This window comes from Perissodus microlepis, chromosome 8 (assembly GCF_051167445.1).
Source record: "Perissodus microlepis isolate ML-2025 ecotype Zambia chromosome 8, ASM5116744v1, whole genome shotgun sequence".
NCBI classification, from domain to species: Eukaryota; Metazoa; Chordata; class Actinopteri; order Cichliformes; family Cichlidae; genus Perissodus; species Perissodus microlepis.
In genome coordinates this window covers 21,816,824-21,832,269 of record NC_140468.1, presented here as the reverse complement: position 1 = coordinate 21,832,269, position 15,446 = coordinate 21,816,824, and the positions used below count along the sequence as shown (strand labels likewise).

The 15,446-nt window shown below is 43.1% G+C and overlaps 1 protein-coding gene across 4 annotated transcripts; it reads left to right on the top strand.

Annotated features, from left to right (window-relative positions):
- Positions 1-7,370: 7,370 nt before the first annotated feature.
- Positions 7,371-15,446, top strand: LOC146381992 (uncharacterized). Of its 4 annotated transcripts, XM_084938228.1 has the most exons (11): positions 7,372-7,550; positions 8,304-8,395; positions 8,578-8,640; positions 11,106-11,264; positions 11,889-12,083; positions 12,210-12,365; positions 12,482-12,627; positions 12,739-12,934; positions 13,937-14,082; positions 14,187-14,364; positions 15,098-15,446. In XM_084938228.1, the coding sequence occupies exons 3-10, from the start codon at positions 8,578-8,580 to the stop codon at positions 14,329-14,331; spliced, it is 1,206 nt and encodes a 401-aa protein (XP_084794354.1). In that variant the 5' UTR covers positions 7,372-7,550; positions 8,304-8,395; the 3' UTR covers positions 14,332-14,364; positions 15,098-15,446. The 4 variants fall into 4 exon arrangements, with proteins under 4 accessions (XP_084794355.1, XP_084794354.1, XP_084794352.1 ...); XM_084938229.1 differs by having other exon boundaries at positions 7,371-7,550; positions 8,304-8,640; positions 11,985-12,083; XM_084938226.1 differs by having other exon boundaries at positions 8,304-8,640.

Below are 15,446 nucleotides of genomic sequence, written 5' to 3'. Positions count from 1 at the left end.
TTATCTGGCTTAAAGGAAGAATGTATATTAAAAACAGAATAGGTCCCAGCACAGAGCCCCGAGGAACTCCACACAACAACTCTGTAGATTCCGACATGATCTGGTTTGCAGACACACTAAAACTCCTTTCAGATATATAAGATGAAAACCAGTCTAGAACAGAGCCAGACATCCCAACCAGGTCTCTGTCTGTTTATCAGGATGGTATGGTTGACTGTCTCAAAGGCTGAGGTAAGGCTAACAAGACTAGGACTGTATTCTCCGGAGTCTGCTGACATCATAATATCATTAGTAACTTTCAGTAGTGCTGTCTCAGTGGAGTGCAATTTACGGAACCCAGATTGAAAACGGTCACCGATGTTATATTTCTCCAAGTATGCCATAAGGTGGACAGCTACTGCCTTCTCAAGGAGTTTTGACATAAATGGGAGTTTGGACATAGGTCTTACATTTTGAAGTCGTGTTGGGTCCAGGTTGGGTTTTTTGAGCCTTGGTTCCACAATGGCATGTTTAAAAAAGCTGGGGAACACCCCAGTCTGAAGAGAAACATTAAAAAGGTTCACAACCCAAGGACCATTGGTGTCAAAGGCATTAATAAAAAGCTTAGTGGGGATAATGTCTGAGGGGGTTGAGGATGGCTTCATTTTGTCCACCAGGGCTGCTATTTCATCATATGTTACAGTTGTAAAAGTCGACCAGGAGTACAAAGTTAGTGCCTGACTCGGAGAACAAGAAAGCTTTGGGGAGATTTTAGCATTGATGTCTTTAATCTTATCAACAAAAAATTGGAGGAGTTTATTATTATCTACTTTAGAGTGTACATCTAAAGGTACCACATCTGGGGAGACAATAGCACTGATTTTGTCAAAAAGAAACTTGGGATTTCTCTTGTTTTTTGATATGAGTCTAGAAAAATATTCTGATCTAACAGTTTTCACCGTGTCATTTAAGGAGAGCATGAGATCTCGAAGATGGAGCCTGTGTACGTCAAGTTTGGTTTTCTTCCATAGTCGTTCTGTTTTGCGGCATATTCTCCTTAAGTTTAAGATAGACTCGTTTATCCAAGGGCATGTCTTCTTTTGTAAAGCCGAGCTTGTTTTAATAGGTGCCACTTGATCCAAAATGGATGTGCATTCCCTATTAAAAGACTGAATAAGAGCATTTACATCGTTTCCGGTAAAAAGTAGAGAACTGTCAAACATAATGGAGAACCTCTCAGCAGTAGTCTCAGTTATTATGCGTCTATGAGTTTTTCACTTCACAGGCGTTTGTTTAGAGCTAAAATTGAGTTCCACGAAGATACAGTTATGATCACTCTAATGTACATCCTCAGCAAACACATTGCCAATGTTGAGGCCCAAGGAAAAAACAAGGTCCAAGGTATGGCCTTTTAAATGGGTTGGACCGGAGACATGTTGGACAAAGTTAAAAGACTCAGATATAGATAAAAGTTCAGCTGCAGAGTTAGGAGAGGCATCATCAATATGAATGTTAAAATCCCCAAGAATTAAAACTTGCTCCAGCTTGATAATAGAAGATAAGAAGTCCATAAAATCCTTTAAGAACTCAGTAGCAGGGCCAGGAGGGCGATAGACTAAAACACCCACCCGCCTTAATTGTTTGCGACTCAAAAGAAGAATAGTTTTCAGTTTGCTTACCTCTGCAGGTGAAACTGTCCTTGAAGACAACAGCAAGTCCTCCACCACGGCAACCTAAACGGGGGGTGCCCAAGTAAGAGCAGTCTGCAGGACGCAGTTCGTTTAGGTGAATAAACTCGCCATCCCTCTGCCATGTTTCAGTGAGAAACAGAAAGTCCAGGTTTTTCCCTGTGAAGAGCTCATTCAGAGAGAAGGATTTGTTTGCAATGGAGCAGGCGTTCAAGAGCGCAATTCGATTAAAAGCTGGCAGCGCAGGTTTCCCATCAGCTTGTCGGAGTGGAACTGACAGCAAACACCGTGTCCGCATGCGAGGTCTACAGCAGCGCCATGGAACCGGCGGGACCAACCACCGGTTGTGCAATGCAGGCTATGAGGGCGCAGCGGTGGGGAGATAATCAGCAAAATCCAGAGCATCAGATGGGCAGGATCCACGCTGTAGTGGCTGCAAGTACGTGTTTCCAACCAAATCCGGAAGGGTAACTGGCATCAGAAACCGGGGACGCCTCCAGACGAGTGGGGAAATTTCCGATCTGTAGGCTCGTCTGATGTGTACCTGGATGCCGTCCCTACAGCCTCTTTTCCTCGATTTCTTCTTGGAAGAATCTATGTATCTATGAAGCGCCTTGAGGCGACTTTTGTTGTGATTTGGCGCTATATAAATAAAATTGAATTGAATTGAATTGAATTGAATGGCTTAGGGCACGTTTCGCAGGTAGCAAGAAGTAATCCGGTGAGGTGGAAGAGTGCACAAATGGTGGGGGGAAAGTTTTTCTATAACTGTCCCAGTCATCATAAAGACGTTCCATAGACTCTTTGATGTGGAGCAAGGAAGAACGGTCGTAAATCACAGCAGCATAGCTCCATATATTAAACGTCAGGGCTGATATAAAAGCATAAAATACAATACAACGTAGGCAGGTAGAAGTCAAGCCGAGCAAAGGCGCCATCTTCCTGAGAGATCTCACAGGAAAGCATTCACTGTCAGGGCCATGCACATATGTTGTTTCATGGTACCAGTGCTGACAAAGACACTAACCCCCCCTTAATGCACCCATTGTAACCAAAGAAGGAGAAAAGGATTCATAATCATTTATGCCTTCTGATTTTGCATGTGTTATACTGTGATTAGAGTCCTTTCATATTTTAATGTCACTTTCATTTTTAGTGGTGCATAAGAAAGCTACAGTCTTTAGTGTTGGCTCTGAGGTGACTGAGTCTCCTCACTTTGGGCTGAACTGAGGCAGAATGCAGCAGTGGGGTTCAGGGCTGTGCAGAGATATTCGCTTGTCATCAGGTGGGCACAATGCAGCAAAAGTAGCCACTGTTTTATCTGATGGGTACAATGTTGCTGCTGAGGGGTTGATGCACCTGCTGCTGCTGCTGCTGCTGCTGTACTGGAGGGCAGGGCTGTGTTGATCTGAGATTGTAGACATTAAAAGGTCCATAGGAGAGATGGTTAAACAAGTGTTATGAGATAATAATAAAATACAAAGATTGGTGACATTGCTTGGAACCATAAGACAACAGATTAAGAAGAAAAAAAAACTGGGTGTGACGGATCGAGCAGTGAAGAGAAGTCAGGCACAGGTTTAAGTCCAAAAAAACACAAACTTGGTTAAATTATACAAAATAAATCTAAATCTTGGGTCCATAAAAGAGGTCAAAGTAACAGAACTGTACTCAAAAGCTGACAACAAACAATACTACAAACTGAAACTGAATGTGCGCACGTATTTTAGAATACAGTATTATGTGATTGTATAAGTAAATTAATTCTAAACCAAAACCAATTCTTTATTACCCTGTAAATTAAATCCTACATTTCAAGAAAGAAAAATATGAGTGTACTGTTATGTGTAAGCCTCTATTATAACACTGATGTTTGGTAGATATTAGAATAGAATAATCCTTTAATTGTCCCACAAGGGGAAATTTGGTTGTAACAGCAGCCAGAAAGACACATATACAAACACACAGGACACAGAACAGAAACATACACAATTTTTCTTACATATTTACATATGGACAATGGTTACTATAAACAGAGTACTGTGCAGTTATTAAATTAAATAAAAATAACTACAGATAAGAGGCAAACCAGGTTGTAGTGCGAATCGGTTAATTAACTTATTGCATTTACAGCGCAGATGTAAACATCTATGTTTGTTGGGAGCAATTCTGATTGTACAGTCTGACAGCTGCAGGGAGGAAGGACCTGCGGAAACGCTCCTTCATGCATCTAGGATGCAGCAGTCTGTCACTGAAGGAGCTCTGCAGTTCAGCAACATTTACATGCATGGGGTGGGAGACTCTGTCCATCAGAGATGTTATTTTGGCCAGAGTCCTTCTGTCTCCCACCACCTGCACTGGGTCCAGGGTGCATCCCAGAACAGAGCTGGCCTTCCTGATGAGTTTATCCAACCTCTTCCTCTCAGCTACCGATAAACTGCTGCTCCAACATACAACACTGTAAAAAATGACGGATGCCACCAAAGAGTCATAGAAGGTCTTTAAAAGCGCTCCCTGTACTCCAAATGACCTCAGCCGCCTCAGCAGGTAGAGTCTGCTCTGGCCCTTCCTGTAAAGAGCATCAGTGTTGTGGCTCCAGTCCAGTTTATTATTCAGGTGAACACCCAGGTACCTATAAGAGTCCACTATCTCAATGTCCACTCCCTGGATGTTCACCGGTGTCAGTGTGGTGGGTCTGCGTCTCCGGAAGTCCACCACCAACTCCTTGGTTTTCCCGGCGTTGATCAGCAGGTGGTTCTGCTGACACCAGTCCACAAAGTCCAGAGTCCACTGTCTGTACTCTGAGTCGGCCTCACCTGTGATGAGGCCGACTATGGCAGAGTCGTCAGAGAACTTCTGTAGGTGGCAGCGTGGGGAGTTGATGGAGAAGTCTGCAGTGTAGAGGGTGAAGAGGAACGGTGCCAGCACAGTTCCCTGTGGGGCCCCCGTACTGCAGACCAGCGTATCAGAGACACAGCCCTCTGTCCTCACATACTATGGACGTTCTGTGAGGTAGTCCAGTATCCACTGGGACATGTGGTGGTCCACTCCCGATAGCTCCAGCTTGTCTCTCAGAAGTCGTGGCTGGATGGTGTTAAAAGCACTGGAGAAAATCAAAGAACATGATCCTCACAGTGCTTCCAGGCTTCTCCAGGTGAGTCAGAGTTCAGTGCAGGAAGTAGATGATGGCGTCCTCCACCCCAATGCCAGGCTGGTAAGCAAACTGTAGTGGATCCAATGAAGACCTCACCAGGGGGTGCAGATGGTTTAGAACCAACCTCTCGAGGGTCTTCATCAGGTGCGATGTCAGGGCTACCGGCCTGTAGCTGCTGAGGTCCTTGGGATCGGAGGTCTTTGGTACCGGTACCACACAGGATGTCTTCCACAGCTGTGGTACTTTTCCCCAGTGACAGGCTCAGGTTGAACAGATAGCCTAGGATGCCACACAGTTCATCTGCGCAGCATCTCAGGAGCCTGGAGCTGATGCCATCTGGACCTGCAGCCTTCCGCACCTTGATCTTGCGAAGCTCGTTCCTCACTTGAAGTGCTGAGATAGAAAGAGTGGATTTTGGGGGAGGGGGGTGTATGTTGGAGTCCACAGAAGCCGGGGGTGGGTGACTGGGAGCTGGGAGGTGTGAAGCTGAGAGGTGTGAAGTCCTGAGATGAAGGAGATTGCAGCAGGGGGGACAATGCTGTGGGAGGGGTGGGTGGTTGATCAAACCTATTAAAATATTTATTTAGGTCATTCACCCACCCCAAGTCTCCTGCAGCCTGGGGGGTTGGTTTTTGTCTTGAGATTGTCTTCAGGCTGTTCCAAACCCCTCTGATGTTGTCCTGCTGCAGCTGCACTTCCATCTTCCTCCTGTAGTTTTCCTTCCCTTGCCTTATCTTCCATTTCATCCTCTTCTGGACAACTCTCAGCTCCTGTTTGTCTCCAGATCTAAAGACTCTTCTTCTCCTTAATTGAATCCGCCTTAATTTCAGGATTTATCCATGGCTTGTTGTTAGAAAAACACCGTACCTTTTTGATGGGTACGGTGTTGTCCACACAGAAGTTCATGTAATCCGTAATGCAGTCTGTGATGCTGTTGAGGTCATCCTCCAGGGGGCTGCAGAGGTTGTCCCACACAGTAGAATGGAAACAGTCCCTCAGGGCCTCTTCAGTCTCTGCCGACCATTTCCTTACTGTGCGTTTCACAACTGGTTCTCTGTATACCAGAGGTTTATACACAAGCTTACCACTGTGTGGCTGTAACTGCAGCCATCAGACTCATTTCATGGACTTTTATTGGAAAAAAAAAAAAAGTGTTGTAGTGTAGCTCTTGAAATGAGTGTCATTTCATTATGATGATACAAATAATAAAATATCAATGTAAATCCTAATACACACACACACACACAGTAATATACGTCACGTAACCAGTAGTGGTTTTTGATACGGGCGACATGGGCGGTTGCCCGGGGCGGCATCGTGGTGGGGTGGTGGCATCACGGGCATCGGCAAAAATAAATAAATAAATAAAATAAAATTGCTCGTACTCATGCTGCCCCGACATCAGTCAGCGCATATCGGGAATGGCATAGGCACCGATCGGTTTTCTATCGCCCATTTGCTGGGAGTAAGGGCGCCCTCCGTTTGCAAGGTGCGCCTGCTGCTTGCGGCACAGGGAGGAGAGGGTGGGGTGGCGGGGGACTTAAAATTTGCACCGATGTTTTTCTGAAATTCTATACGCGAAAAGTGAGTGTGAGAGCCCTCGGTGCGCCTGCTCGCTGCTGAAGTCAAAGTAAACTTTGTCATCTCCGCAACATACAGTCCAGTATATAGAGAGACGAGAGGATGAGGCTCCAGTTACAGCAGTGCAAGTAAACAAACAATAAGTATAAGAAGAGTAAGAAAATAAATATACACTTTAGGACTCGGGGTAAAGGGATCAATAACAATTTAAAATTTATATTTTATATTTTGATGATTTAAAGTCTCACACACAACCCGTGGAAAGGGGAGGGAGACCTGCTGCCTCCAAATAGAGCACATGTCATTCATAATGATGTAAATCCAAGCCCATTATGTATTCATGATTTGAATCCTGGGTTGTGTGAAATCCCAGAAATACACCTTAGACAAAGTGAATCTGTGAACTAGGTGTAGGTCTATTAGGTTAAGTTGTGGTGATCCTCGAGTTGGGGGATGGGTGTTCATACTGGAGTGCAAAATTAAAACCAATGGAAGATGGACAAGAAAAGGTCAAAGCCATCAGCTGCTCAGTTTAGAAAAAAGAGAAAAGAAGAGGAGGGGAAACGAGCAAAAGATACAGATAAGAAGATGTGTCATTGGATAATGGCAGGTCATCCTGAAACAATCAGAATACTTTATTAATCCCTAAGGAAATAATGTGGATTACAGTTGCTCCAAGAAGAAATGGTAAAAATACTAACAGTAACAGACTAAACTCCAAACAATACATTATGTTACAGGTTTTAATATTAGACATTGTCAATTGTTGATTGTCCTGTTCTAAATGTATGACGAATTATGATGGCTTTTTGGTAGCCGTTTGCATACAATGCATACTCTCCCTCTCTTCGTGTGTGTGTGTGTGTGTGTTTCTCTGGTGAATTTCGCCAACAGTTTTAAGTTAATGTACAATCCTTAATATGTTTTGTGTGTGTGCGCGTGGGGGGGGGGGGGGGGGGGGGGGGCGTCAGATGGAGTGTTCGACGGGGCGCCAATCAGGCTAGGACCGCCACTGCACGTAACTTACATGAGGTGGGCGTAACTTGCCCTGTAGCGAAGTGCTGTGCGGATCTGACGCATCTGGACCCGACGTCGCTGCTCCCTACCTGCTAAAGCTGCATTTTATCAAGCTTTCCCAGAGAAGTAAAGTACGTAAGTTCATCTCTAAATGTTTGTAAAGTATTCCTGCGTTACAGATATATGAAGTTCCGACGTCTGTGTGTTGTGTGTGTTGTCATTGGCTTCATACCGCGACACTTCCACGGTTGCCCGGTCATCCTCACCATCATGGAAGTGCACAGTCTTAAAAAAAAAAAAAAAAAAAAAAAAAGAGAAATACTATGAAAAACACTTTTTTCATTAAACAAATTTCAATCTTAGGTTAAATGTGATAGAAACTACTTAGACTCTAGGCCTTAGACCAGGGGTCGGCAACCCTGGGCACGCATGCCACAGCTTGGACGCGAAGGGCTAATGATGTGACGCTGCAATCAGGCATACCGGGCATGTGACCAATGGCGCTTTTTCACGGGCGGCTCAGGGGACTGGGGGTTGTCCACTTAATACTACACTATATGGTTAAATGGCATTTTAGTTAATATAAAGCATAGGATTGGGGCACTTCAAATAATTTTATCTCAACAATAGTCAGAAAATTGAATCATAAAGACATTTTATATTTATTACTTTTAAAAAAAAAAAAAAAATTCCCATTACTTTATTATAGCACTAGGAGTAAATAATACGTGGAGTATTCTGTATCAGCACCATGATGCAAACTTGTGGCCATAGTATATACAGTATTCTGGAGAAGGTATAAAATGTTACTGTGTGTGCCTTTTATGTACAGAATTTTATTTATTTATTTTTTTAATTATTACTAATGATATAACATTGTCCAGAACATACCTTGTAAGGAGGAGGAAACTGTGACAAACGCAGCTCTGTGAGGCTGCTAAAGGCAGTGGATCCAGCTGGTGAGGGATCTGCACAGGTAACAATAACACATGTACCAGTTGTTGCATTGCAAAGATATTCAAGTATAATAAACACACCTGCAATGTTTTGATTGTATAACATTTTTCTATCATTACTCTATTATGGATTAGGTGCAAGAGTTGTTAAGTGTGGATAATTCAATAATTAATGCAATACCAAATTTTGCCTTGTTCTCAGATGGACCGCAAGTCGAGAGTGAAAGCTCAGATGTGGAGATGGAAGGAGGAAGAGAGGCAAAGAGTGAGTCACAGGCAGAGCCGAATTTATTTCCCACATTTTTTTGAAACCTCTTGTCTTATGGTTTCAAGCAGTGTCACCAATGCTTGTTGCTTGTCAGCTTAAATTGGTCATGTGATTTGGCCGTGGATACGGCGCACCTCCAAAATCTCTCAAATGACATCCCGTACTTGTGTACAACTTAGCTTAGAGAATAACTTCACAAGGCAACTATTTAAACACAAGGCTGCGACACAGTGTATAGATGTTCCACGGAAGCCAGTGCTAAAGTGAAGTGAAAAAATAAATAAAAGAACTTCACCATGACAATGAAACTGCATAAAAGCTACAGAATGAAAGCCTTTTTCTCCACACAGTTTCAACATTTCATTCAATTTCCAGAACACACACACGCACACGAAGCTAGCCCCATGCCAACAGTTGTAGCACTCTCATGTGATGCGATGAGCAAATGATCACTCTGGATGTTAGTCCGCTGTAAAACTTTAATGCGTCCTCCAGCACACGACATAACATAACGGCAGTACCCGAAGAACAACCCCCCCCCCCCAAATACTATTTCGGTTGGGCTAGCCCCCACAGTTACGGCAGGTCTGCATAAACAAATATTGCTTGGTGATCATTTAACCAATGATCTACACCAGTGGCAACATGGAAGCTCTTATCTCTGCCCTGTGTTTCCATTGGACTCTTCGCACCACAATCCAGCTGTGCCCCACAGACAATGCTTCCCTGGCTCGCTGCAACAGCAGCCTCCCTCGTGGCGACGCCTTGTAAATGTTACTGGCGCCAGACCTAGGGGAATCTGGATGGGCAGCAAGCGGCACACAGGCTAGAGAGTACTGCGTAGCCAAGTATGAGCAAAATGTGGATTAATAGGGAGGACGACGAAGTTAGTGTCTTGCTCAGGCCAGAGCGCTTTTATTTCTGAGCTGCGGATTCACTGAGCCTGAGTCCCTCTGGTAGTTCCACAGCAGTGCAAGAACACCATCTACTGACATAATGAGGTATAACCTCAGGATGGCAACGCATAACAGTGTTAGAATAAGGCTACGGTCACACTGCAGGCAAAAGCGCATCAATCCGACTTTTTTGACCCCATGCGACCCATATCCAATCATGGTATGACCGTGTGAACAGCACAAATCCGATCTGGGTCACTTTCGTATGTGGTACTGAATCGGATACATATCTGATGTTTTAGAAAGCGACTGCCGTTTGAACGGTCATGTCGCATTAAATCCGTCTTTTACGTCACCGACACAAGACAGACGCCAATTATCAGCGCCGGAGAAGACATCGTGAGCGCTTCCTGGCCATCCGTGTAGATGTTAGTGAAATTGTTGGGAAGACAACGTTGGAGAAACGTGAACATTTTATTTGTCCTGTATAATCTGCAGATTCTGACAAATCTGCAACTATCCTTTGAAGCACCGCTCCTCTCTAAAACAGCAATGAGGATCATTATTAGGCCATATGCAAATCACAAAATAACTTTATAACTTAAAGCAAAATTACAAAACGTAAAGTCCGAAACAAGTCTTTATATTAAGGGCCATCAGTCAAACAATACTGTTTGGTCTGGATCTAAACAGAGCGCGTTGTGTGTGACGTCTTCTTTTGTGCATGCGGGCCGCTTTGAGCGTTCACACTAGAGCGCGTTTGCTGTCACATTTTATTTGTAGTGTGAACAAGCAGACAAAAAAAATAAATAAAAAAATTTCGGATTTGATTGGGGGGGGGATGTTCTTACAAAATTAAACATGTAGCGTTTTCCAACCTACTACATAAAGAAAGATACTGACCAGAAACATTGTCTGTGAAGCTGCAACCAGTGAACGACAGTGGAAAACAGTATTCACGAATGCAGGCAAAGGTTCACGTCTTTTAATCACGCACGCTGTTTTCCACCGGTCGCCTTTTCTGTGGCCGGAATTGGACACCAAGTCGCACCAATCAGCCCGTCTTTACGCAAGCCGTTTCATCTAGCGTCTACATGCTCCTTCCTCCTGGAATCTGGGCCTCTCCCTCATTGAGGTGCTCTACCCAGCTTTTCAACAGATCCTTTCAGCAGCTGATAGGCCACATCAGGGCACTCCCAACACCTCAACAGGTGCCTGCTATTGACTAATTTGTCCACTGTCCAGTCGGTCCATAGTGGATTAAAACAATGTCATACATAAACACTAAAAACATGCATTACAAATATCAAAGTGAAATCATGCAAATAAAATCAGAACCACACATACAAATAAACATTAAAATCAGCATAAAACAGACTATAAAACAAATACAAATTTCCACTGTGTGGCAGTAACCAAGCACAGTGTCTGACCTTTTTGCGGGCTAAAGAATTACTAAACTCTAATCAGCAGTAATTTGTTGGTGTGTTTGCACCTTAAACATTTAATGTTACTGTTTGAAATATGTAGCAAAACTAAAAGACTGAATGAGTGTTTTCCATGCAGATGCGCCTTCATCTTACTCGTAGGATTCTGCTGATCAACCTGCTGGTCTTCTGGGTCTCTGCAGTCCAAGCAGCAAAATGCCCACAGGAGTGTTTCTGTGTCCAGCTCAATGTGACCTGTGTCAACAACAACCTGACCCAGGTTTCTCCTAATGTTGAGGTATCTATAAAAATATACACTTACTCATCAGTTTGTTAGATACACCTTGCTAGCAACTGGATACAACCAAGAGGATACAACCGCATCCTCTTCTATCTTCAGAACTGCCTTAATTTGTCATGCATAGATTCAACAAGGTCCTAAAACATTCCTCCCAGATTTTGGTCCGTATTAGGATGATAACATCACACAGCTGCCTGCTGCACATCTAAGATGCAAATCTCCTGTTCCACCACATTCAAAAGATGCTTTATTGGACTGAGATCTGGTGACTGTGGAGAAAATATGAGTACAGTAATTTCAGTGTCATATTCATGGAACATGTTTGAGATGATTTGAGCTCTGTGGTACGCTATCCTGCTGGAAGCAGCCATCAGAAGTTGAATGCACTGTGGTCATAAAGGGATGGAAATGGTTAGCAACAACAGTCGGGTAAGCTGTGGAGTTTAAACAATCCTCAAAAATGGGGCTGTTTAAACAATTCTGTTGAACAGGTGTTTATTTCGAGGCAAATACAAATTTTAATACCCCTGTTAAAGAATGATAAGGCTTCGGCTAAACTTCTCAAGCTGTAGTACCTATTAAATACTTATTATTATCCTCTAATATGTAACCTCCATATAGAGAACAGTCAAACTGGACCTTCAAGGTAATGACTTACAGGAACTTCCCACTGGGGCTTTCATGCACATCCCCAACCTGACTCACCTGTCGCTGCAGCGCTGTAACATCCACGAGGTGAAGGAGGGGGCGTTCCGTGGCCTCGGTCGCCTGGTCTTCCTCGACCTTGCCAACAACAACATTGAGATCCTCTACCAGGTATTCTTAGACTTAAAGAACATGTATCCCATTATCATTTTAAGTGATTTTTAAAAAATAAAAATTAATTTCAAGAAGTCTGCCCAACCATTTTCAGTGCAGTCCTTTGTTTTTTTATGATTCTAGGAGTCATTTGATGGTTTGTCCTCGCTAAAGCGGCTTATTATTGACCGTAATCGTGTGAAAGAGATCCAGCCTGGAGCGTTCTCTCAGCTGGGCTCCCTCAACCTGCTCTCCCTCTCACACAATCAGCTGGTTTACATCCCTAATATGGCATTCCAGGTACGCACACTAAACCGTCTGTACAAAATACTTCGAAATGGGAAATTTCAAAGATTTTACAGATATGCACCTGTTACTGGAGCCTTAAATAAAATGCCAGCTTCCTTTGCTTTCAGGGCCTGCAGAATATCAAGAAGCTTCGTCTTAGTTACAACTTTCTAAACTACCTGGACACTGAAGCCTTTGTCAGACTGGTTAACCTAAAACGTCTGAACCTGTCCAGGAATCCAATCCTCTGCAACTGTTGCCTGCATCCACTAAGGTACGATGGGCTGTTGTTGGTCATGTACTGACAGCTTCAGGAAACCTCAGGAAAGTGATCAGCACGATTTTCTCTCTCTCCCCCCCCCCCCCCCCCCCCCCTATTCTGCAGAGAGTGGGCTTTCTATAACAAAGTGAAGCTGGTGGGGACTTGTGGAGGGCCATCCCATCTTTCAGGTGAGAGACTGAACGCTGTCCACCCTCCTAAGCTGAGATGCCAGAGTGAGGAAGAGGAAGCAGCAGGCATCATACCACGACCCACTGAAGAACCGAACAAGGTCAAGTGTCCTGCCAACTGTGTCTGTGAGGTGAGTGTCACTACTTTTTTGTATATTTATATTTCATTTAATGCCTTCAGTCAGTTCCTTCATCATAATTATGCAAATTCTCATAACCACTGATCAATGGCCATGAGTACCATTCACAGAGAGTTGGGTAATGGCTGCAATCACAGCATTGTAAGATGTCAAAAGATGTAACCTTAGGCCCCCTCCTCAAATTAAGGAGGGGGCCTAAGGTTACATCTGTGCGGCAGTGCCAGAGAGAGGCTGAGCTCTGCTTTGGAGAGGATGTGCCAGGATTAACACTGAGTCAGCTGACACAGGGGCACACTCTGCACTCACATTCAGTTTTTCACCTTTGAAAAACTAGCAGGGATGTTTTTTGGGAGGGGGTTTCTAGTCAAAGGCCAAGTCCAACCACTGATTTCTGCTCCTGACTTTCATTTTCTATGAAGGCTTCACAGAGACTGTCCAAGAATGTCTTAATTTTTATTTTCTACTTGTACTTGTGACTTATATTTTATAGAAAATAGATACAGATGCTTTAAAAAAGAAAAAAAAAACTTCACATCAATCAGACTTGAGTTTAATGTGTTTAAAATGATTAATGACTGTAACCTGAGGTGAAGCGAACATCCTACATTTAGTAATTAACTGAGTTAAAATTTACACATTTAAAAAAAAGAAGACACAAAACAGGATTTATTTCAGAAACATGCTTTTATATCTGTGGAAATCTCGGTTTACATGTCATCAGTGTTTCTGAAATCAATTGGGAAATTTGTAGAATAGATCCCACCAGTGTGGCAGACGCTTATTATTGACCATAATCGTGTGAAAGAGATCCAGCCTGGAGCGTTCTCTCAGCTGGGCTCCCTCAACCTGCTCTCCCTCTCACACAATCAGCTTGTTTACATCCCTAATATGGCATTCCAGGTACCCACACTAAACCGTCTGTACAAAATACTTTTACAGATATGCACCTGTTGCTGGAGCCTTAAATAAAATGCCAGCTTCCTTTGCTTTCAGGGCCTGCAGAATATCAAGAAGCTTCGTCTTAGTAACAACTGTCTAATCTACCTGGACACTGAAGCCTTTGTCGAACTGGTTAACCTAAGACGTCTGAACCTGTCCAGGAATCCAATCCTCTGCAACTGTTGCCTGCGTCCACTAAGGTACGATGGGCTGTTGTTGGTCATGTACTGACAGCTTCAGGAAACCTCAGGAAAGTGATCAGCACGATTTTCTCTCCCCCCCCCCCCCCCCCCCTATTCTGCAGAGAGTGGGCTTTCTATAACAAAGTGAAGCTGGTGGGGACTTGTGGAGGGCCATCCCATCTTTCAGGTGAGAGACTGAACGCTGTCCACCCTCCTAAGCTGAGATGCCAGAGTGAGGAAGAGGAAGCAGCAGGGATCATACCATGACCCACTGAAGAACCTGCCAACTGTGTCTGTGAGGTGAGTGTCACTACTTTTTTGTATATTTATATTTTGTTTAATGCCTTCCATATTTTCCAAACTGACTTTAACCTCTTTACCTGCGTTTGCCAATATAGTTATATATATATAGGATATAGTTGAACACATTGAGGAATACGCTGGATTCTTGATTAGGTTAGAAAATCAATGCCAAGTTTAAGTCTGTAAAAACTACGGCTGATTTGCTGTTTTTCCATGTTTGTCTTTTTAATCTACCAATTAACAGCCCTCAAGTTCATTGATTGAAAAAGGTTTTAAATTGAGCCAGGTTTGATGTTTTCCTCTACTTCGGATATTAATGTAAGCTACGATGGTTTCAAATTTAACACACATCAGAATGAATCAGTTGTCCTAACTAACTCTTAAGAGGTTCGTATTTGATCAGAAGTAAAGAAACAACACTTTTAAAATCCAAGTTAGTGGTCTGACTTTAGCTCCTCTAATGTGTGACTGCCCCCTACTGCCACTATGCATGTAAAACAGCTGCAAGTCAATAATGTAGTTAAATAGGACTGAGGTTTGGACAGTGAGAGATTCTAATATGTGGAAAAGATGTTTTGCATGTGTGAATGTTGTTTATTACAGGAACAAAACCATTTTCCAAAGATGCATCTTTATCTGTTAAGATTAGCTTTAAGGTCCACATATTATACCATTTGAACATGAAATAACTAACAATAGTAACTAATTTGGATCTTTTCTCTTTATCTAGATGGATGGAGAAAGTTAACCTGAAGGTGCGAGCCACCTGTGCCAAATGAAGGGTATTTCCTTCTGTATAGTGTTGTTTATTTTATTTTTAAGTAATCTTTTGACTTGTATTGTATGCAGCGTTTTACTTTTCAACCCATTTACTTGTGTAAATGAGTTTGTAATTAATGTTATTCCTGTTTCTTTGTTTAGATTGTATCGTTTGGTCTAACCTATTTCTTAATGGTAGAGACTAATGAGGTGCATGTGTGTGTAAAATTCTGTACAAAACAAGTAAGATTTTGACAGCCGGGGTTGTTTTAAAATGGTACCAGATGGTGCCAGAAAATAAAGTACATTTGTAAGAAATT

Coding starts and splice junctions, on each gene's coding strand:
- LOC146381992 (XM_084938226.1), top strand. CDS start 8,548: ATGCAATACCAAATTTTGCCTTGTTCTCAGATGGACCGCAAGTCGAGA. Junction 12,935..13,936: donor CTGCCAACTGTGTCTGTGAG/GTGAGTGTCACT, acceptor CTTTGCTTTCAG/GGCCTGCAGAATATCAAGAA. Junction 14,083..14,186: donor TGTTGCCTGCGTCCACTAAG/GTACGATGGGCT, acceptor CCTATTCTGCAG/AGAGTGGGCTTTCTATAACA.